Consider the following 24167-nt stretch of genomic DNA (forward strand, 5'->3'; position numbering starts at 1 on the left):
AATTTAAACAATGCACCAAATATCAAAACTTCATCAACTTAAAAAAAAAAAAGACAAATTAAAAAACATTAATAGTGGAGATTATTGGCCTTTTGTTTTTACTTTATTTGTTTGTCATTTAAATGTTCTTTGGTTGTTTGTGTGTGTGGAAAGAGGGGAGCAATATTGTTTTTGCACACCCTTCAGAAAATGGGTAGTTATTCTTACTGCATCACTCTGTTGAAGGAGAGATGAACAAATATGTGATTTTGTGTTTTAAGCACCACCTCATAATCAGTATTTATTGTAAATTCATGATAATATGTTAAAAAATACACAAATTCAAGGTACTTCTTTGCATTGGACAACAGAAGCATGTAAAACATGAAAAACAACTGCATCGTTGGAGTGCTCACACAAATGTGACAAGATCCCCATTTGATGTCTCTGCCCATTTCCTTCCTGGCTTCAGTCTGCATCCAGGGGGGATCTCTCTTGCTTTCCCTGGGTGGTGTGTGTCGGCAGACCCCAGGGGGATCTCTCTTGCTTTCCCTGGGTGGTGTGTGTCGGCAGACCCCAGGGGGATCTCTCTTGCTTTCCCTGGGTGGTGTGTGTGTGTCCGCAGACCCCAGGGGGATCTCTCTTGCGTTCCCTGGGTGGTGTGTGTGTGTCGGCGGACCCCGGCCTCGGAGGCCCTCCTCACACAGCGTCAGCAAGCAGTCTGGTGCATATTGCTCACAAAGCTGGAAAAGCTGCTGGGCTCCTTCAGCTGTTCTGCCGCTGGCTATCCACAGTGCAAACTGCATATAATATAATAAGCATATTGTGGAATATGCATCTCTTGGAAAAGACACGCGCGCTCTGTCTTTATCAGTGAGCCAGGGAGCGTTTTGCAAGGTAAATAGCTACAGCAATCAGCCGACCGAATAAAACAAGACATAATCGCTAAAATTGAGAAATAGAATTTTGGAATACAGTATGTGTCATGCAAAAGCCACATCCTGTTGGTTGGTTGGTTCTGCATGTAAGAATTTAGGCCCCCTCCGTTCAAGTCGGCTACGGTAAGTTACAGTGACAGCGAAACGTTATGTCGACTGACAGAAGTCTGGCTTTCAAGACTATGATCCTATGCGTCTGCGTCTGCGTCTGCGTCTGCGCAGCGCCCCTCTACTTGGTGTGGTCCTGCACCCAGTGGCACAGGCGCGTGCAGTAGGCAGGAGGGCTGACGGTGGAGAAGGTCTGCCCCGGGTGCCTGAGTCTCTTCCACCAGTGCTCCAGCCTCTTCTTGAAACCGTACACGGTGAAAATGTCAATGATGCCGATGAAGTAGCGCTGCTCCGGCCCGTCGATGACGTGCAGCGGGTTTTTGAAGTTGGGGAGCAGTCTGCGGTTCTGGGCCTGGAAGTCTCTCAGCTCAGCCGAACCTGTGCGTGCCCCTCTCCCGCACAGCTCTCCCTGCACGCCGCTGACTTTCTCCTCCTCCTCCTCCTCCTCCTCCTCTTCCTCCTCCTCCTCCCGCTCACAGCGGCCTCCATGCGTCTCCACCACCTGGCACTCCTGCATCCCACAGTCCGTCTGCGACACCAGAATGGTGGACTCCTCCTCTGGCACGGCTCCTGGCACGGAGGGGGCCGTTGCCGTGTGCGTGGGACTGGAGCTGGTGATCATGGACCTGGAGAGGCAAAGATACGGAGTGACGCCGCAGTTCTCCTAACAAAGGCTAAAGGGGCATTCACATACGTCGCTACTCGCCCATCTCTGAGCGAGAACTGTCAATGTAAAGTGAATGTGTTCTAGCTGAATGTGGCCAGGACAGGCGATGCGAGGACTAGCGATGCGATGTGGGCGGGTACGAAGTTAAAATAATTTTAACTTCCAGCGATGCGAGTGAAGCGAGTACCAAATCAGAATGTAGAATAGAGATGATTGACAGTTAACCGAAGCGAGGAGCGATGTGCGAGTAGCGACGTATGTGAATGCCCCTTAACAGTGTGAGGGTAGCAGTTCTGCAACTGGTAGTATTGCTTGGTGAATATTAGAGTTGGTAGCTCTGTATGTTCTAGCGTCTGCTCCAGATAATTCACTTTGGTATTGACATTTTCTCACTCTGTATGCAAACATCAAGTCAAACATTTACAATAAATGTTGTAATTTATCTGTGTAATTTATTAAGTGTAAATGTAGTTCCAGCCACAAGATGGTGGTATTTTCAAGTTGGAATTACAATAGATAGATTGATAGATAGATGAATGGACGACGGGAATGTAACCATGAGTTAACTTGGGTTAATGATAATGGTTTAGTTGTAACTTTATTTTGGCTTAGATATGTATCATGAACTGGCTAGAGTATTAGTATGTTTGCTATTCATTTCAGTTTTCTACATGCCTGATGGCTCGCCCCTTTGCAGTGAGGGCTGAAATAGACCTGAAAGCAGAAGTCGAGTGAACTTTTCCACGATTTGTATTTGTAGTGATGTAGTATGACTTAAGTAGGACTAAAATAACACCCCACCAATGGTCCCTGCATATTCCTGAATGATTCAGGAACAGGTCATTTGAAGGGTGACTCCTCAAGCACAGAAAAACATTCCAATCATGTACATTCCACTAAGAGTAAGCCCAGAACGTTTTTACATTTCCATTTCAAAAGTTTTAAATTAAAATTTATGTTAAACCCGCTAATATACACAATACAGTTGCAGTACGGGGACATTCATGCTCCTTTTCCTTTTCAGGATGTGAGTTGTGGGTGGTGGTTACTCACTTCTTGGTGCGCATGATGAGTGTGGCGAAGGACAGGCTCTGGTGCCGCTCGTCCTGGTGCAGGGGCTGGTGGGCCAGCAGCAGACTGTAGTCCAGCACGTTGAGCGTCTGGAGGAACGCCGTGTCTATCTCCACCTGCCGCAGCAGCCAGGGCCGCTGCTGGTCTGGACACACACACACACACACCACACACACACACACCACACACACATCACACACATTAATAATAATTAATTAATAATTAATTAATTAATTAATAATTATTATTATTTTTTTTTTATTTTTTTTGATCCCGTGAGGGAAATTCAGTTCTCTGCATTTAACCCAATTTAACCGAATTAGTGAACACACGGCACACAGTGAACACACAGTGAGGTGAATCACACAACCCAAAGCAGTGAGCTGCCTGCCCAACCAGCGGCGCTCGGGGAGCAGTGAGGGGTTAGGTGCCTTGCTCAAGGGCACTTCAGCCGTGGTGGACTGGTCGGGGATCGAACCGGCAACCCTCCGGTTACAAGCCCGATGCGCTAACCAGTACACCACGGCTGCCCCAAATCACGCTCATCACGCTCATCACGCTCATGTGGCCACTCGCTCCAGGTCAACACAGAACAGCCTTCTCACAGTTTCAACAAATGTGTAGGAGAACCAGTTGAATGTTGATGTGGGAGTCTAGATTATTATAATACCCAGCCTAAAAATTCTTACTGAAATATGAATTTGTAAAACACCTTGCCTAAAAGATTCTAATACCAGTCAAATGTTTGGACACACCAGCAGAGTAGAACAATGCAGAAAGTTATGTAGCACAGATAGCACATGTGAAATGATGTACAGTACCAGCATCAATGTACAAGCATTGTAGTAAGCAAAGTTTTAATTGACTCTCAATTTACATATAGTACGGTAGAGTAGACACCTTTTGCTCAGTCTCAGCCAACTTGACATACAGTAGTCACCTAAAATGGGTCTCCAACAGTCTTGAAGGAATTCCCATACCTTTTGAGCACTTTGTGGCTGTTTTTCTTCCACACAATTCAATTGATGCCAAAAGTATAAAGTCATTCATAAAGGTAAATGTTGAAGAATATAAAATATGAAACATGTATAGGCTATACACTATATTGCCAAAAGTATTAGCTCACCTGCCTTGACTCACATATGATCAGTCACATCCCATTTTAATCCACAGGTTTAATATGACATTGGTCCACCCAGCTATAACGGCTTGAACTCTTCTGGGAAGGCTTTCCACAAAGTTCAGGAATGTGTTTATGGGAATATTTGACCATTCTTTCAGAAGCGCATTTGTAAGGTCACACACTGATGTTGGATGAGGAGACTAAAGCTCATATGTGAATCAAGGCAGGTGAGCAAATACTTTTGGCAATAAAGTGTATGTATAGAGAACTTATAGAGAAAAACTGAAGACAAACTATGGTGGAACACAAGGTAGGAAACAGTAAACAACAACAAAAAAAACTATGAGTATGTGTGTGTCCAAACTTTTGACTGGTAGTGTACATACATTACAAAGCGCTTCCTCACATTAAGTCCACACTTTTACTTTATTTGGGGGTTCTCGGGACACTGTGTCAAAGAGGATGCTACTTTTCCATTTTACCATAAAATGTCATGCTCGCTTGTTTTATTTACCTAGTGTGATGAACTGCCCTTCAAAATTGAGATCTTTCAGCACCACAATGACCTGACTCCCCTCCGGTGCAGGCTCTGTCCAGCGACTCACCTGACAGCCCTTAATATCGTACCTGCCAAAACACTCAGGGTCAACTCAGTCAGCACATGCAAGCCAAGCAACTTCCTTGCTCCTGAAAGCATATTATATTTTCCAAAACTGCCACATGTCATGGGATATAAAAGACCTGCATCCCTGATGTGAAAACCAGACAGTTAACATCTACATCTACGTTTGGTACTTTACTTTATTGCCATGCTGAAGGTTATAGAGCTGTGTTTGCAGTGAACAGAATAGCAGATGTTTTGTCATACAGTACATTGCTGTACATAGTGTACTGTTCGCATATAGGAGAGAATGTTTGAGTACATATCTTAATTCAGCTCTTTAACCTTTTCCTAAATACTAAAGGCTACCTACTGTTAGCACAACATAATATATAACATCCATTGTGCATGCCTTTAGGAAAATACCAAAATACTCTCAAATATTACCATGCAGTTGCGGTTTAGAAGATATGGCATTATAAAAGCATTAAAGTTCGAGGTTCAGCTTACCTGGCATCTATTCTCTCATCTGGGTAAAAAACACTCTGCATTACAATGAAGTATTTCTGAAAAGACAGATCACAGCTATGAATTGGGGGGCTGATTGAACGTAATTAAAGGGAAGAAGGTTAAAGGAACATGTACCTTCCTCTGCTGGGGAATTTTGATTCGATGAACACCTTCAAATGAATTAAACAGAGTTACCACCACAGGCCTTGAAGCAAGAGATTTCTCAATATTTTGGACGAAAAGAAGAACTGACTGCATACAATATATGTATGTAAGAGTTTCTCACCTAGGAATTTAACCAGAAGGGAATGAGGATATTTTTCCAGATGCTCCATGTAGATTTTTAGGTTAGACAGCAGGAACCGAACTTCCCTTTTGTTTTGTGTCTTCAGGAAGAACCGTTTATCATTTCTGTACGTAACAAAGTCACAAAGTGAGGGAAGCAGGGATACCTGTGTTTTTGTGTGTGTCTGTGTCTTTTTGTATGTGTGTGTGTGTGTGTGTGTGTGTGTGTGTGTGTGTGTGTGTGAGAGAGAGAAACAGGCCTGAGTCAGCATTAAGAATGAGCAGCACCACGTCATACTGTACCACTGTTACAGTAACAGTAACTCACGTGAGGAAGAAGTCTGCTTTGCTTTTGGAGTTGCTGATAAACTGCAGGTAGTGGCCTTCAGACGACAATGAGTGCTGATACTCTTTCTCTGTCATTCCCAGAGAGCGACGCAAGCTGGCAAACACGGGCCCTGCAAACGACTCCATTCGAAAGTCCTACACAGAAATTTATAGCGAGGACCATTTGTGAAATCAACTTCATTCTTATGTTTAAAGCGTGCAATCGAATAATTAAAATACCTTATGAATCTGAGTGACCTCCATCCTGAAATCATCGTTAGACAGTTCCTCCTATAGCAGAGAGGAATTGTAAAGTAGATTGGACATTTTGACATAATTTGATTACTACAACTTGACTGCAAAACATCAATGTTCACAGAAAAACATGTTTTCTCGTGTTCAAAAATGAGCCCTCAACTGAATTTCTAACCTTCTAGCTGCAACAACATTCTTTGAACCAGTCAATGCTCAAAAGTACTCTCTATAAGGGTATTGAATACCTCCAAGCAGACTAAGAGAGACACACAGAACCATTTAAAGATATTTTCACTGTGAACAGTTAATTCACTATTACTGTATCTCTACATACAGTGTGTCTTTGCTTGTGTGTGTGTGTGTGTGTGTGTGTGTGTGTGTGTGTGTGTGTGTGTGTGTGTGGGTGTGATAGAGAGAGAGAGATGTAAGATTTATTTGTAAGAGAGCAACTCCACTGAGAGTAGCTGTAGTGAAAAACAGACTTGTGCTCCCATTTGTTGAACTGCTGAGTCAACTAGCTCTGGCGCTCCATCTATGGTCACAGGACTGCCACTCACATGTGTACATGGTGTGTGTGTGTGTGTGTGTGTGTGTGTCTGACTGAGTAACTACCCCGTGACCTCTCTCTGTCACTATCACAAAAGAGCCACAGTTCAGCTTTTATAGGTTCGGTGTCCGTCACATTCTTCTGTAGCCCTGAGCCAAATCTCTATACTGACAAATCATTTCCCTTGAGACAAACCAAATCATACTCCAAGAACAAATAGCGACACACCCTGCCATCTCACCCACTGATAACATTGCAGCTCGACTGTGTTTTGCTCATAGCTCTCTCTTTCCCCCGGCAGCTGGGACATGAACCGCGCCTACAGTGAGGACAGTGGGCTCAACACTTCCATCCTTTGTGAGAACGGCGGCCTTGTTTGTGACACAGCCTGGCCCTGCTCTGTCCAAACAGCCCGCACAAAGGCAGGCCATGTCGGGGGAGGTGGTGGAGGAGCAGTCACTCTCTATGGGGACCATTGTCTCTCATCAGAGCTCAATAAGGCGGCAGGCTACCACAACAACACCCCTAACAGCATCTCAGAGGACAGCGGGGACTCATTACTGCAGCGCTTTCAATGCAGAGCTCCCTTTAAGTCTAATAATAGATGTATGGATGTTGCATTTGATCGTCCCACTCCTCCTGACTACGGTCCTCTTGACCTTACCTCGCTCATCATCTCACATGCCTGTTTGGTCACTCTGTCCTGCACATCATTAAGAGCAGACATCTGCCACAGCGGGAGGACACTTGAGTGCAGCAGGCTGCGGTGGCTTTATGTGCCGATCTAAAGAAAGGTGAATTGTTTGGGGGGAGGGTAGAACTAATGGCAAAATGGCTAGATGGTCAAAGCGAGCTGTTTACAGCTTGGTTTTTTGTGGGTTATGAAATGCACATGCAATACGAAAACACCCTATGATGACTGAGCATCTAGAAAAATGAAGTGACTATTTCCTGAATGACACAGTTTTGCAGTACAAGGGAACTTGCAATGTGTCAACTCAACTGGCAGTTGCCATCCTCGTGTACCACAACCACAAGTATTTTGGGTCAAACAATATTAAATAAAGTGTTTGTGGTTGAGTGACGCAACTGGTCTTTTTACATCTTTACTCTAAAAGTTTATCCTGGAACAATGTTTACAAACTGCCTATAACTAAAAGATGACTCGTGTATATCTCTTTTACTTGCAAATGATGGTGCTTTTGCATAATCCCAGTTAAATAAAGCCAGTTGTGCGCTGTACTCACAGGAAGTGGGTTGTCTATGGAGTTCTGGATGGCGGCGGACAGGCCTTCCTTCATCATGCAGGTGAGTGAGTAGAACTCGTGCTGCTGGTCGATCTCGAAGAGGCCCAGCAGCTTCCACTGCTGCCGCAGACCGCCCCACCTCCGCCTCTTCACCGTGCGCGACCGCCGAGGCTGCCCTGCGCCGGACATCTCCATCTAACACAGACGCGCACCGCACACACACACACACACACACACACGCGCGCGCACACACACACACACACACACACACACACACACACACACTCTCAAACACACAACACGCACTCACCCACATACACACACGTCCACACATACACACACACACACACACACACACACAGACACACACACACACAGAGAATCTCAAACACACAACACACACTCATTCATCCACACCCACACCCACACACACACACACACACACACACACACACACACACAGACACACACACAGAGAGAATCTCAAACACACAACACACACTCATCCACACCCACATACACACACACACACACACACACACACACACACACACACAGTACACACACATTCTACTTAAGCTGCACACAAATCAAAAACAGTTTCCTAAATGATCTTAAAAGATCCATTTCGTTCTGAGCGTCCCTTTGAGTGCCATTCTGACAGGACACCTTACAGCGTTGGCTAATTACCCCTGTGGGGAGACCTGCCATGCTAATGAGCAGTTGGCCTACTGATCAAGGGAAGCTCGCCAAGCAACAGTTATTCGGCTGTGTTGGAAAAGTGGGAGCGATACAAACTCAACACTGCTGTGCTTGCTGGGAAGGCCACAGAAAATGGAGGCTTCATTGGCGTGCCATTGATTTTTCTTTTTTCATGTTGTCTGCAATCTGCCTCCAATGTAAGCAATCAATGGGCAGCATCCATTTAGATATTCCCTAATGCAGTAGATTTAATCCATTTAGATATTACTAATGCAGTAGATTTCTCTGACTAATGAGGCTTTATTGCCTGGCTCATCACAGTTCTGCACACAGATTTCAGTACTTTCTATTGGGTTTTAATGCATCCCTTGGCAACAGCTTTCCCATCTTAACAATGCATGGACTCCATGGTTCCTGTGGCTTCTGATTAGTTACTATGGAATAACCTGCTCTATCTCCCTGTCAACAAGCAGTATAGAGGAGAGTGTGTTTTCAGTAGCCTATGGATGCCTTGTCTGTGTCTCCACAACAGAGAGACGAATTGACCCTTTCCTGCTTTGAAGAAATTGTAGGCTTTATGACATAAAAGTTAGGCTACTTTAGGCTATTGCAAGTAGGGTACCACTTGGCCGAATGTTATTACACAAGCGTTCGGATGTCCGCAGTGATAAGTCAGCTGGTCTGAGGAGGGACGTGAGCTGAGTAGCCACCGCATGGAATGACACAGAAACAAACTTGTCATACTGTAATCTAGGCTCCAGCTACGACTGTTCAAATGCCCAGTCATACTGTTAGAGGAAACATTCAACCATCTAACGCTATAGAAAGTTACTCCAAAGCGCGTCTTTCCAATAAAGAGCCTCCTGATCTACCTACGTTTGCCGATTGCCGACAAGCAATAATTACTCGAACGCCTATAACTGGATTTAAATGTTGCGGAACCCAGCGCTTCCACGGCTGAACGATTCAAAACCACTATACAGTATATGCATTTCTAATAGAACGAATCAAACAAATGATCAAATGGACAGGCTACACACCTCCGTGTGGCTCATTTTCGTCTCCGCTGATTCAGTTCGTAACTCCGCTGATCCGCTGCGTGGTTCGGGGCATCAGCGCATTCTTTCCATCCTCAGTTGACATTGCGATCTGTCAATGGATGCGTGTCCGCCCAGTCGATCCCTCGCCTCATCCCTTTGTGAGCAGGATGCAGCGCCCCACCACAAATGGCACAGAACTCTGCCTCTGTCACGTTCGCCAGAGAACGACAAACGATCTTGCGTAAAAAGTGTAGTCGACTAACCATTACTCAAAGGGAGAACTGTATTACGAAATTCTCATGTAAACAACATTGCTTCTCGGCAACACACGCGAGGCTGTCCCTGTGCCAGTCAAATCTTGCAATTTGGAAACGAACTGTATTGCATGCGTCAGAAAGAGGTAGTGTCAAAGGCTTAGCAATCCTGGCTGAAATACTGTACCAACACAGTAGTTCATTGGGCCAAGTTACAGTGAGGAGAACATGTATTTGATACCATGCTAAAGTTGACTAAAAAGAGGAATATAAAATCATCATTTGACAATTGATCTTAATGTCTTAATTCAAAAATTGAGTAAAAATAAAACCGCTAACTACCCCTTCATTCTTTGTGAATGAAGAATGTTTCGTAAATAAATAAATGTTCTTCCTAAATGCTAGGGGGAAGGAAGTATTTGACCCCCAATGTAACCCTATGGGAATTTAACACATAGGGTTAACATTGGGGCAGGCAGATTTTTATTTTTTAAGGCCAGCTATTTCATGGATTCAGGTTATTATGCATCCTGATAAAGTTCCCTTGGCCGTTGGAATTAAAATAGCCCCACGTCATTACATACCTTTCACCATAGCGAGAGATTGGCATGGTGCTTTTTGCAGTAGGCCTATTAGCCTGTTTGATGCTCATTGAGCTCAATGCAAATCAAACAGGCTAATAGGCCTACTGGAAAAAGCACCATGCCAATCTCTAGCTATGGTCAAGGGTATGTGATGATGTGGGGCTATTTTAATTCCAAAGGCCAAGGGAAATTTATCGGGATGCATAATATCCTAGATCCATGAAATAGCTGGTCTTTAAAAATAAAAATCTGCCTGCCCCTATGTTAACCCTATGTGTTAAATTCCCATAGGGTTACATAGGGGGTCAAATACTTCCTTCCCCTAGCATTTAAGGAAAACATTTATCTATTTACGATACATTCTTCAATCACAAAGAAAATTGGTGTCCTTGGCGGTTTGATTTTTACTCATTTTTTAAATTAAGGCATTAAGATCAATTGTCAAATGATGATTTTATATTCCTGTTTTAGCATGGTATCAAATACATGTGCTCCTCACTGTATATGCTATGCTATCGGCTAGTACTGTAACTGGTTGATGTTGTACAGGCATGTAACCCCATAGCTAATACTATTGGTTGCAAATTATTATTCGTAATTTTTACATGAAAAAAAAAATGACAATGCCATTCTCAAATACAATCCTACAGTTTCAAAAGACCATTACTTCGTCTCACTCAAAACAATACTGAACAAAAGACTTCAGTGTTGAACAAATTTATTACAATTCACAGGGCTGTGGAAAATATGCTCTAGGCTCCTCATTTTCTCTCTATATGAAGAGCTTAAAAATAACCCAGTATATGGTTTTCTTTCCCTCATGTCCTGATCTTCAGTATTCACTTAACATCATGTAACAGTTACATTACAAATCAGTCCCCACTTCAACCCATTTACAAATCAAGTCAAAACCTGACTACATCCTCTACATTATTCAGGGCATTCACCAGACCTTAAGACTATTACAGTCGAACTCAGACTATAAAAGCACCTTTACCAATCACCGTAAATCTATGCATGAAAACATTAACTGTCCATTTTCATACTGAATGGACTCAAGCGTTTAGGTCAGAGATTCGAGTGAATGGAAGGTGAATTGAGGGTACATAAGATCTTAGAAGTGCTAACTGTTCTACAGTATGTTCAAGTCTTCTTTTTCACCACCAGTCTTTGGCCATTTCAAGCAGTCCATCTGAGCACAAAAAGTCTGAGACATTTAGAATCCATTTTTTTCATTAGCATTAGCGATCTCCGGTGTTTGTGGTCCACTGTGCTGGGTCTGCTGCATGTTGATGCCCTTTTTATGGGAGTTTGATGAGCTGTGGAGGACAGTCCTTTAATCCACCTTTTTGGGTTTGCGGTTTCTCCATGTCACCACTGCTATGAAGGTTCCTGTCACAGGCAAAAGTGAACAGCATGACTGACTGACACACATTTCATAATGACAGTTATGTACATCAACAACATCCACACTCCTAACAATCGTTGTTTGAATAACCTAGCATCCTAAAATGTGAAATCAAATTGTCTGCAAATAAGGTAAAAATGTCTCAAATGATGCTATCAAAGCTTAGTGCCAGTTTAGGATTCTGACCATTGCTGTAGCCTCACTAAAGGCTGAGTCCATATTTTTTAGCTGACATTAAACCTGTGAACTGACATGACATTAAACCTGTGAACTGACATGAATCTGTGTGTTCTGTACACCTTTTATGTCTATGAAGCATCACATTTGCACTCCATGGGTTATTCTGTGAATTCTGTATACTGAAAAAGCTTTTCAACAAGTATATTTGAGTGTACATAATAAAAGCGTAGCCTATTTACATATTAGTAAACATACAGACACACAGAAACAGACAGAACCTGCAAACCTTTACCATGAGTGATGGAGGGGAACAGATGCTAGGCAGCAGACATTCATGACATAAGTGGGCAGCCTACTGATTGGTCAGCCAATTAGTGCTATTTTGTCATAATCAGCATCGGCCAATTAAAGCAACAAAATCTTTTCCATCATGCCGGCCCGGGCACCAATTAAGCACTAAGGTGAGGTGCCCAATTTGTCTTAACCCAACAAAGAGGGTCATGGTTCTCACCACGGCAACAATACATTGTACTTTCAGATGTTACTCCATTCTCCTTGTAAGTCAGTGGGGCATCAGAATGAGTTTGAGTTGAAGCGGGTATTTTAAAGGTGAAATAACCATATGGTGTTGCTTTAAATACATAAAAAATGTCTGCAGTCTCAAGCAGTATTGTGTTACTTCTGTGGAACTATGTTAATGCTTTCCAAGCCCTACTCAGCACCATTCTAGTACACACAGACTACAGAATGGCAATGGCCGGGTTTCCCAAAATCGTTAAGAAGCTCTTAAGTCCTAAGAACTTCTTAGGAGCGTTCTTAGAACATTCTTACAACACTCCTAAGAAGTTCTTTATAGCACTTAAGAGCTTTTTAACAATTTTGGGAAACCCGGCCAATGGCAGATGTAGAGTGACCTGAGAGAAAACTTAAACTCAAATCTTTCAAAGCTCAGTATATGCAACTGTATTTCAGACTGGATGAGAAGAGATTACATGAATGTTTTGCTTTCTTGACATGAAGATTACAACTACATGTAGCTTATCACACACACACACACACACACACACACACACACACACACACACACACACACACACACACACACACACACACACACACACACACACACACACACACACACACACACACACACACACACCTGTCTGTCCTGTTCTCCCTTTTGTCTCGTCTTATGTCTTATATGTTGTGCGTCTTATGTCACTATGCCTGCATAGAGAAATTGCCCCTCGCCTCGGGGATAAATAAAGTTTTTTGAATTGAATTGAATTGAATTGAATTGAATCACACTTCCGAGCCACTTGGCTAGTGATAGGAGCAATCCTTAGCTTCCTTTGTCAGGTAAGCTATGTATATCATTGCTCCCTGTGTATGTACATCTAAGATTAATGGGATGCAGAACTGTGCTATACAACAATTTTGCAATGTGCTACTTTACCATTCAAACAGGCTCTCTGTACTAAGAGAGCTATTTCAGATGTTTTTCAAATTTCAACATGCATCCAATTCATTTCAATAAGTCATTTGTCAACCTTAATTCTTCAGTTCAACAAAGTCTATTTCAATATCTTAATTAAATTGCATTTTATCAAATGCCAAAGCAAAACTATCAGTCATCGCCACCCTGCTCACTAAATTTTAAAAAATCCATATTGGTCAATCACTACATGAGCGTCCTGCCTCCAGGACACAGACGAGACGAGCACCATGCAATTGTAGACTACTTCGCTGTTCATTTCACTGTGGTGCTGACAGTGACACGGCCACAAAACATACAGACTGCCTGTCAGTAACACACAGTCACAAGTCCCATATTTTTACAGTCCAGGCTTTCACCTCATTAGTCAGGCATTCAAACTAATGCACCCATCTGTTCTGCTCATTTATACAAATAGCCAACTTACCAACACAGAGGACCAGAATTAACGCTGCTACTCCAGGAAGAATGACAGAATACTCCCGTGGAAGGAAATATTTGTGGATCATGTGGTCACCGTCAACAAAGGGCTGAAAAACAGGTCCATTATGAATTTAAAAAGGTGGTCTCAAGTAGTCAAATAATCTAAAATGTTATGTTTTTGTTAATTAATAAGCCAAGGGACCTACCAAAATAATGACCCAAATTGTGTAGTAGGTAAAAAGCAGCAAACTAAAGCCAACAAGGCCCATACCAACAACTTGATCAGCTCCGGTAGCCTACAACGAAATAAAATAGAGACATAATAACTGAGACATTGTGCAAACCACTGACTGTAGCCCAAATAAAAACTGATTCACGTTAGCGATACCAGATTATAGCTAACGATTGCTAACATGTAGTAGAGTTGTAGAGCTAACGTCAATAACTTTTGGCGAAGACCCACAGAGAAGCTGTAGCTTTCATTTTGTGCACTACGTAATACCATATCGGTCATTTGATGGTTATTTCTTGCACGAACGATTGCAATTGTGCGTGTAACATGTATGATTTATAGTGTGAAAATGCGTTAATTTAAGCAATTGACAGTTTAACGTTAGGCTACTGACAGGTCGTAGGCTAACGTCGTTACATGTTGGCCACATATCTATTCTATGTATTTGAGAAAATGACAGTTATATCGCAGCTCAATTTAATGTCTTTGTGTCATACTATCACCATATTTTCAGACTTGTTATGAAGAACACACTTATGTTATACAGGGATACATGTTTACAGAGGACCGCCTTACCATTTCGAAGAGTTCACCAACGTGTATCTTCCGCATACAAGTGTTTCCGTGTTGTATACGTGTACGACCCGGATATGCAATGACGTCTATGTCAAGCTGGACAAAATGTTAAATGTTAAAAGTTAAATGTTTCAGCTTCATAGAGAGATATGTAGGCCTATAACAAAATGTTTCAGCTTCATACATGAACTATGATGCTTAAAACCTTATAAAACAGATGAAACGGGTGGGAAAAAATATGCACCTCAGTTAGCATACTGACCCAAATGATGTAGGCCTAGATAAAAAGCAACTAAATAGTAACTAAATAATAATAGCCTATTATTAATAATTAATATCAACAACCATTCATGTTGCGTTCCCTCCCTCTTTGAACAATAGGCTACTTTTAAATTCCTACCCAAAGAATAGGCCTACATCTATTTATGAAGATCAGTGGCAGGAAGCATAGCCTAAGATGGCTTTTTTTTTTTTTTTTTCAACAAAAGGGAAAAAAATATATATGACACTTCATGGGCTCTGTATAACCCACAATATTCATTGCAGGTAGCATACTTAATTTTATATATTGACCACTTGATAGGCCTAATATGAATAGGCCTACCGCTTATATCGCAATGTATCTCACTCCTCACCCACCAGTGCATATATGGACATGCTCCCCTCTACCTACAGGAACTCCTCACCCCCCAGACCTCCTCACGCCCCCTGCGGTCAACAAACATTAACACCCTCCAAATCCCCAGAACCAAGCTCCACATGATGGGTGATAGAGCTTTCTCTGCTGCTGCTCCAAGGCTGTGGAAGGCCCTCTCTGACCACCTGAGGGCCCCACAGACATTGAAAACGTTTAAAAAAAACCTTTGAAAACCTATCTTTTAAAAAAAGCTTTCTGTTAAATGTATCTTTGTTGATGTGTGTGTGTGTGTGTGTGTGTGTGTGTGTGTGTGTGTGTGTTGTATGTGTGTGTGTATTTTTATATACACGTATGTGTGTGTGTGTGTGTGTGTGTGTGTGTGTATGTATGTATGTACTGTATGTATATGATCTATTTTAAATTGCATTATTTTTTATCTGTCTTTATCTGTTATCAATTTGCATTATAATTTTGTAGCACTTTGAGATTGTCCATAATATAAAGTGCAATACAAATAAAATGTATTATTATCATTATTACCTATTGTCAACAGGGAAATAATTATCAGCACCTTTAGAAGAATGTGTGCAGCCTACTCCAAATACTTAGTGTAAGGGAGTTTGTAAGATGGTCACTTAGGCTAACAGTGCCTACTACTGTATGCACAATATTTGCAGCATGAAAAAAGGACTTCAGCCATCCTGATGGCTTAGGATGCTAAAGCAAGTTTCGCTCAAATATTGGCCAACAGAGGGCGATAGTACTCCACAATCCCTAGTCCACATATAGAGCACTAACAATCCCTAGATAAACTTCACCAAATACATGACGCTTTAAGTAAGTGGATGGTGTTAACACCATAGTGGTTCAACACTACAAAATAACATTACATCTTAACATAAAAAAAAACATTAAATCAAAAACAGACCTCTTTATGATGCCCATCAATAACTTTATTTCCCCAAAATATTACATTTACACTTTTCAATAGACATTTACAATCTTTAATAGGAAACATTCAAATTCTAGAATAGAAATATAGCTCAACTCCATTATATCACAGTGCTCCTCCACATGCAGACCACCAGTTCAAATAAAGCCTTAGTGTGACCAATCAAGAGCTTTCAAATTGACTTTGGAGACATGTGTATTAGAATCTGTGTATTATATTTTATCTGTGTTTGTGTCGGTATAATAAATACATCTTTGTTGTAATTCTAAAAAATAGACATCTTGTTTTATGAAATAATCTGATCATATTGTTATATCCACAGACATACTGAACTTAGGTGTGACTCTTGTTAGAGGTCAGTTTTACATCTTTGACTTTAGGTGCATAGCTTCAATTCCCTTATTACGGCAGAGGAGACGAAAACATGGCAAACAATTGGTGTTACAATGAAGTCAAGTTAATTCTCTCAATTTAAGTGCTGTTGTCTTGACCAATATGCAACACGTTGTTCAAGACGATCTCGTGAGATCCCTTCCGAGACTACGGCAGGCAAACACCGGTAGACTTTACCACAGATTTGACCACAAATCTCAGTACAATGTTCTTGTTCATCATTCATTTATCTCTTAAGAATCACACTGTATGGAACATGTGACTTCATTTAGAAAGTGTAAATAATAATGTTTTGTAAATACATTGAGAGACTGGAGCAGCTAGAATGCACTCTAGAATAGAATCTGATGAAGATGTGCTTCATGGGAGACTTGGTAAAGGCAGACATGCTGTTACCATCTGCTAGACCAAAACCAATGTATCTTTATTTAAACTTTTCACCTTTCATTTGCAGAACAGATCTTTGAACTTAATTCTAAACAACAGCAACTCACATTAATTGAAAAGTATATTCTTTTCCGATGTTAAAAATCACAGATTATAGTCAAGTATGAAGGAAAACACCACAAAAGAGTCCCTCTTATACAAAACAGAACCACAGAACCAGACGCCACCAACTGCCTGTTATAAAGACAAGGATACATAAAGCATTTAATCTGTAAAAAGTTCATATTTTACCACAGGAATCAAAGGATCTCTGTTGAGCTCCACTGATAAAGGGGTCACAGAATGAAAATGTTAAACCAGCCAGCTGGTTTGAAAACACCAAAAGAGCAAAGTGTTACCGTTTAGTAAAAACCACCATATGGCTACAGGAATGGTCCAAGTAAATCAGTACAAGGGGCAGATGTATAAGAAAAGGACAAAGTTAGTCAGTCACTTTCAACAAACAAATCCCCTATTGGATTTGAAGATGACGGCCAGTGAATCTCGTAGTTATTTCCACAGGCACACAAACAGATTATCTGCAGATGACTGGCTGTGTTTTAGGTCGGTGTCATCATCATGCATGTTATTTTTCTTTCAGTCGTAGAGGTATATTTTACAGACAAAGAATATGTGCACTGTTATTTTGAGTAAGCCTTGTGAGTTTCGGAGTAAATGTAAAAATAAACTCCAACATAACTTGCCCGTTCAACTGCCCATTAGGCAAAACTACATAAACCATGAGTGTAAATAATGATATAATTATGCTGCTCTTTTATGTGGCAATTCTAACTCTAGTATACATTCGTATAATGATACCACAGTCATGCTGAATTGTTGAGGATGAGTAAAATGAGCAAACAATTCGGAACAGTGCACCAACACGATGGTGTCAATCGAATCCCTTATTGCACAGACATAAAGTTAGAAGAGCCCTGGCCACCAACATATTACAGTCAGTTTTGCACACTTTCTCTGCACTCTCAGGTCAACTAAGAGCAAGATTTTTGCCATGCATGAAGTAATTGGAAACCCACCACACAGAGAATAGAGGTTTCTATTCGATCTGTCAAAACAGACAAATACAGTCACGCAAGCACACACACACACACACACACACACACACACACACACACACACACACACACACACACACACACACACACACACACACACACACACACACACACACACACACACACACAACAAGGAGGTACAGGAGGTGCATCCTGTCAGAAAAGTCCATTGTTTCCTGGTGCACTCCAGGTGCTTGGTGGAAAACTGAACTGAGGCCTGTTGCCAAGACGAGGAACGTGATTCTGACTCATCAGGCCTGATCTCATCCTACCCACAATGCACCGCTCACACCCCACGCGCCAAACAGATGTTAGGGACATTTAGCCCAACTGAAGCCCAAGCAGTCTGAGCACTACCAACGGAAAGGCTTTGATCACTGCATTTCATTTCACTCAGCTCAAAGAAGTAGCGTAGCAGCACAAACACACACACACACACACACACACACACAGACAGTGAGACCACAAATCACACTACTTCAACCAAACGCTAAGGCAGGCAAAAAAATAAACAAAGAACAAAGAAAAAACAACAGAAAAAAAAACAAACAAAAAAAACAATTCTGTTGTCACAAGACCAGCCAGTGGAACAGAACATAAGCGCATGACACACACACACACACACACAGCCCTGTCTGAATTGGGATCTCAAGACTAATATCCAGTCACCAGTCACACTCGACTACAGTCATAACTCCACTAGAACTCGTCCTGTGGTTCTTCGTATGGCCAGCCACACAGAACCACACAGAACCACACAGAACCACACAGTAATAACTGGCTGCACCTCCCAGTCATCAACACCGACTAGTAAATCATGTTCATTTGCAGTGATCTGCCTTGGGTAAGAATTTGTGCTATCCTCTTGTGTCGGAAAATAAATTTGATTTGTAATTTGGTGCAGTGATCAAAATCCAGTATGAAATATGAGGAAGAAGGGGTTGTAACAATTTTGTGTGGCTACCTTTAAGAGAGCTGCCAATCAAAGAAGCAGATGCAAAACAAAATTGATGAGAAAAGAGCAAATAAAGCAGTTCAAATGTAGCATAGCAGAGTACAGAGAAACAAAAGAAAACCACAGGTTGAAACCACTGGATCAACTACTTCTACCAGTAAAGTACATTTTGGATTGACATGTACACTGTAGTACACACATGACATCCATACAACATGCCTGGGCCAGCCCTTCACAGTGTTGCACTACATTTCCCATAATGCCACAGTTTGTGGCACATGAAGTACACTTGCACTTAGATCAGGTTCTAAAGCATTTATAAATAGAGGTTTTAGATCAATTAACTCTGTATCATATAATCATGTAATAACACAACCCAGCACACCTCAGGAGCTTAATCATTTTGCAGTAAGTATGTATAGGGTGCAACCTACAATATATAGGAAAAACAACTCAGATAGCGGTACACATCAAACATGTACACACATGATTTGCACGATTTGTAAGTAACTGTGAGCGTTCACTCTTAATGCATGACAAACAGAGAGGATGGTGACCCAGAGGCCTCCACGTCGGCTTCCTTCCCTCTTCTTTTCTTTTAGCGGCCATCGGATGGAGGGATGAGAGTCGACAGAGGAAGAGAAAGAGAGAGACGGGAATCGGAGGACGAGGAAGTCTGTCTGTCCCTCTAATGACTCTCGATCACCACCGGCTCAAAGACGCCTGCCGTCACCCTGAATACCATGGAAACCAAAGCACACAATCGGCGCGTTAGTGAGGTCATTCATCACTGTCACCGCCACAGGCGTGGCTGAGACGAGGTCTCCTCCAATCAGAGGGAATGAAAGATCCAAACTCCGCGCTCACCTGTTGCCCAGCTGGATCCCACTGAGGGCCGTGGTGCCGTCTCTGCTGACAAACAGCCTCAGATTGCTGTCTGCGTGGACAAAAGCAGAGAGAGCACTGTGAGGCAGCGCTGGGCCACGACAACACGCAAAGTAGCACAGAGTGCACGTACGCACATCCAGCTTAAACAGGTGCAAGGTAAAATGGGAGTCGAAGAGTAGAAAAAAGGACCCGCACACTGTTGCTGCTGCTCCCGAAGTGATTTAATTGCACAACGTTTGGACCGGTAAGGTCTTCGTCACCTGACCTTCAGGAGCAGCTGCAACAGTGTGCGAGTACTTTTTTCTATTCCACGACAACATGCACACAGAGCAGTGGAAACGACTGAGGGAGAAAGAGCAGCTGACGTCATACACGAGTACCTTCGTTGTTGCTAACGTCAGCAAAGTTCTGGCTCTGAACGATCTTTTCCACGATGTCGTCGGCATCGATGCGCGTGTCGTCCACCCAGGTGGGGTGACTCTCCATCGAGTCCTTCTTACGTCTGTTGAGGAGGAGTTCACCATGTTTCAATTGGAATGAATGAAATGGTGCCTTTCAGTCTGATCTTACAATTAATGTTCAATATATAATATCTGATAGCAATTAACTGAACCAATCAATTCAGTCTGGTATCAGATTGGATGTCATATACACTACTACATCAACATTGTATTTACATTCATTCATTTAGGTGACACTTTTATCCAAAGTCACATACAATGAATGGTATCATTCAAGCTATATCACGACAGGAGGTCATAGGGTAACAATATAACGTTGACAAACATATAACCAGATATATACTGTATGTATACATATACAGTATAGTATAACCACCAGGAGTAGTCAAAGGAGAGAGTAGTAGAGAGCGTGCTGCTGGGTGTATTCGTTTGTGACACCTGTCCCAGGCTCAGGGCGCTAGTGTTTGTGACACCTGTCCCAGGCTCAGGGCGCTAGTGTTTGTGACACCTGTCCCAGGCTCAGGGCGCTAGTGTTACCTGGACGGTCTGTTGGAGAGCAGGACAGGAAGTGGGGGGCGGGGAGGCCTCTCGGGCCGGGCGGCCAGCTCCTTCTCGGACTCGGCCGTCCCTTCGGTTGCCGTGGCGACGCTCCCGGAGGCGCTGCTGCTGGTGGAGGTGTTGCGGCGGTGCGACGTGAGGTCCGTCAGGCTGGACGAGCGCGAGTGCTCCGTGCTGTAGCCTGCCAACCAATCAGCAGCACAGACCACTGAGCACAACCAATCAGCAGCACAGACCACTGAGCACAACCAATCAGCACAGTTTTTGAAACTCTTTTTGGAACTGTCTCTTCATTACAGGGACAATTCACCGATTAGCATTAAGCTTTGTATCTTTAGAAAATCTGTCATGTTTTTGAATGGTCGTGCATCATTCCCTCAGTTTGCCTTGAGATGGGAGAGATACGGATTTCAATGTTGGACTTCCTGCTTTCAATGATGTAAAATGATGATTTTTACATCATTGAAAGCAGGAAGTCCTATTCATGGTTTTCATTGAAATCCTTATTTCTCCCATCTCAAGGCAAACTGAGGGAATGATGCACGACCATTCAAAAACATGACTGGTTTTCTAAAGATTCAAAGCTTAATGCTAATCGGTGAATTGTCCCTTCATTAGCATGGTAGTGGACCAATGCGTGTTGAATGGTGGTGTTGAAACAAAGATACTCCCGGCTCTGCATTATTGTGGACACAGCAGAATAACAGGGTTGGACTGAAGGCGCTTGTTTACAGTACGTGTTTGTGACTTGAGATGAAGTCTCACCTGACACTTTGCTCTGCTGAAGGCGCTTGTTTACAGTACGTGTTTGTGACTTGAGATGAAGTCTCACCTGATACTTTGCTCTGCTGGCTAGCGTAGCTGGAGTTTCTGGAGTGGCCCGTGTGGAACACTTCATCTGGGCTGGACATGTTCTGGTCCAGCTCCTCTGGTAGACCTGCAATGAAACCCAGCGCAAGTCTCACAACACTGTGGTACAGTATACTCATATATGTTTCAGGTGGTGAATGTATATGTATTTGCGTTTGTATTTATATACATGCATACTGTACATACAGTACACTGTATATTGTATATGTGCATATATGCGTATGCACAGTACAGTAATTTCCCGCATATAAACTGCGTTGTGTATAAGCCGCAGGACAGTGTTTTATGCAAGTTAAAAGAAACTAAACCCTATTAACACCACATTAACTGCCCCCCTGTATTAACCTCACAGCTGAAGAAATTTAGCAAAATCAATGTATAAGCCGCGGCTAATAGTCAGGAAATTGCGGGTGTACGAACATGTGTGTGTCTATGGCTGTGTGTCTGTGTGTCCCGTCACAGTGCCTACCTGTGCTGATGGCAGAGGGCCTGGGTTTGAGCGCCCGTGCTGCGGCGATGCCAGGGGGTAGGCATGGGCTGGCGTCGGTGCCCTCTCCTTTACAGTCCAGCTGCAGAGAGGGGTCCTGTCCCGCGATGGTGATGGTTTTAGCCGTGCTGAGGGGTCTACAACACACACCACAATGGCTTGCTATTACCTCCACCAAGGAGGTTATGTTTTCATCGGGGACCGTTGTCTGTCTGTCTGTTTATTTGTGTCTGTCTATCTGTCTGTCTGTCTGTCTGTTTGTTAGCAAGATAACTCAAAATTCAGAGGTTTACAGTTTTATTAACTGGGCATCTTTGTGACCAAAAAATATTTTAACTTATTTCTAATGATTGAATTTGTGACATAAAAAAAACTGATAACAGAAGCTCCCTTACAATGCCCTAAGCTCATTTTATGAATTCTGAAGATACAACCTTCAGGTCGTTCTTCCACTTTTAAGCAACAGGGGGCACCAGAGATATCATTTTGAACCTGGCAGAGCCTCATGAAAGTGAGGAAGCACTCACGTTTTAAAGCAAGGGTCTCCAGACAACAGAGTCATCCCAATGGTAACCTGAGGAGAAATGGGAACATTATCCATAATTAAAATGGCTGTTACCCACAGACACTCTGAACATACAATGGGAGATGTACTACAACTCCCACACAACTGCACGTACGCACGCACGCACGCACGCACGCACGCACGCACACACGCACATACGCACACACGCACACACGCACACACACACACACACACGCACACACACACACACACACACGCAGATCTCTCCCTCTCAACATCAGGGCGCATTCCTTCACTAAATAGTCTGGTGTTTGACTAGGTTGAGAGATTTAGGGACTGACCACAAAGTGAAACAAGTGCAGCCAAACTCAAAGATTTTACCCAGCAGGGTTGAACAGATTGAATGGGCAATTCAGGAAACATTGCACTCAATATCTCCTGAGTAACTACCTGTCAGTGGATGTCAATACATAGCTCTGTGTACTGTACAGAAATCCACAGTGGAGCTTCGCAGCTGCAGTTTGACATAGCATGGGTTTAACTGTATGTTTCTCCCACTGCTGTGTACCATAAGGCGGGGATCACACTAGCCAGCGGCAAGCGGCAGGTTTCCTATTGTTCTCTATGGTTCGGCAGCGGACCGGTGACAACGCTGGCGTAACGCTAGCGTTGAACAAACTGGGAGTTGAACTTGGTTCAACTTTGAAGCGCAACGCTCGGCTCATCACAATCAGTTTTAGAATGTTTAGGTATTTTGACCAATCAGATTCGTCTAAAAACGTAGCAAGAAAGATTGAACTTGGGAACGAGATTGGATTTATTATTATGGTCTGAGTGTTGCGTCCACAGCCACCCGTGCTTGTCAGAGGACATGCAGCTCCAAGCAAATATCTTTCAAAAATAGAAATGGAACAATCTGTCCCACAGTTCCATCTATGTCCTCGTGTCATTATGTGTCAGTCTTAAACAAATAAAAGTTGAATACCCGTCAACTAATCGAAAAAAATAATATATAGATTAATCGTTTGGGACAGCTCTAATACCCACGCACATCCTTAGTTCATTTTGCCCGGGTGCAGGATCTTCAAGAGCCGTAAGCCATACACAAAGATAAAAAGTATCCGCACACCATGCATAGCTCCCAGTGAAATGTATTGACAAGCAACGTTTCGAGCCAATAGCTCTTCCTCAGGCTTATGTCACTTAAACAAAGACATCTCCATTTGGCGCAGAGTTTCCGTGGTCCGTGCTGTTTTCGTGTCATGGTCCCCCACAGCTGTTTTGAGGGGGGGACTTAATAATTCTGAGGAGTGTGCTTGTGCATCACCCTCCATTATCACTGCAGTGTGCGCAGAGGAGGGAACCAAGAGGCGTAGCCTACATTCA

The 24167-nt window shown here is 42.8% G+C and overlaps 3 protein-coding genes across 3 annotated transcripts in view; all 3 read right to left on the reverse strand.

Moving 5' to 3' along the window:
• Positions 1–201: 201 nt before the first annotated feature.
• On the reverse strand, positions 202–9624 carry pip5kl1 (phosphatidylinositol-4-phosphate 5-kinase-like 1). The gene is made up of 10 exons (XM_062554150.1): positions 9401–9624; positions 7659–7853; positions 5850–5900; positions 5611–5765; positions 5284–5408; positions 5133–5167; positions 4998–5053; positions 4401–4513; positions 2746–2908; positions 202–1417 (listed from the first exon to the last, which is right to left on the reverse strand). The coding sequence occupies exons 1-10, from the start codon at positions 9413–9415 to the stop codon at positions 1147–1149; spliced, it is 1179 nt and encodes a 392-aa protein (XP_062410134.1). The 5' UTR covers positions 9416–9624; the 3' UTR covers positions 202–1146.
• A 1853-nt stretch (positions 9625–11477) lies between these two features.
• On the reverse strand, positions 11478–14597 carry dpm2 (dolichyl-phosphate mannosyltransferase subunit 2, regulatory). The gene is made up of 4 exons (XM_062553529.1): positions 14553–14597; positions 13951–14040; positions 13749–13851; positions 11478–11630 (listed from the first exon to the last, which is right to left on the reverse strand). The coding sequence occupies exons 1-4, from the start codon at positions 14586–14588 to the stop codon at positions 11575–11577; spliced, it is 285 nt and encodes a 94-aa protein (XP_062409513.1). The 5' UTR covers positions 14589–14597; the 3' UTR covers positions 11478–11574.
• Positions 14598–16120: 1523 nt separating this feature from the next.
• Positions 16121–24167, reverse strand: part of eeig1b (estrogen-induced osteoclastogenesis regulator 1b) — a 49473-nt gene continuing 41426 nt past the window's right edge. The window contains exons 6-12 of the mRNA XM_062553530.1: positions 22783–22829; positions 22238–22392; positions 21731–21835; positions 20878–21079; positions 20260–20381; positions 19859–19928; positions 16121–19725 (exon numbers count right to left, since the gene is read on the reverse strand). Coding sequence (XP_062409514.1) covers positions 19680–19725; positions 19859–19928; positions 20260–20381; positions 20878–21079; positions 21731–21835; positions 22238–22392; positions 22783–22829 — 747 coding nt within the window. The 3' untranslated portion in view covers positions 16121–19679. The remainder of the gene's footprint in view (positions 19726–19858; positions 19929–20259; positions 20382–20877; positions 21080–21730; positions 21836–22237; positions 22393–22782; positions 22830–24167) is intronic.

This window comes from Sardina pilchardus, chromosome 14, assembly GCF_963854185.1.
Source record: "Sardina pilchardus chromosome 14, fSarPil1.1, whole genome shotgun sequence".
NCBI classification, from domain to species: Eukaryota; Metazoa; Chordata; class Actinopteri; order Clupeiformes; family Clupeidae; genus Sardina; species Sardina pilchardus.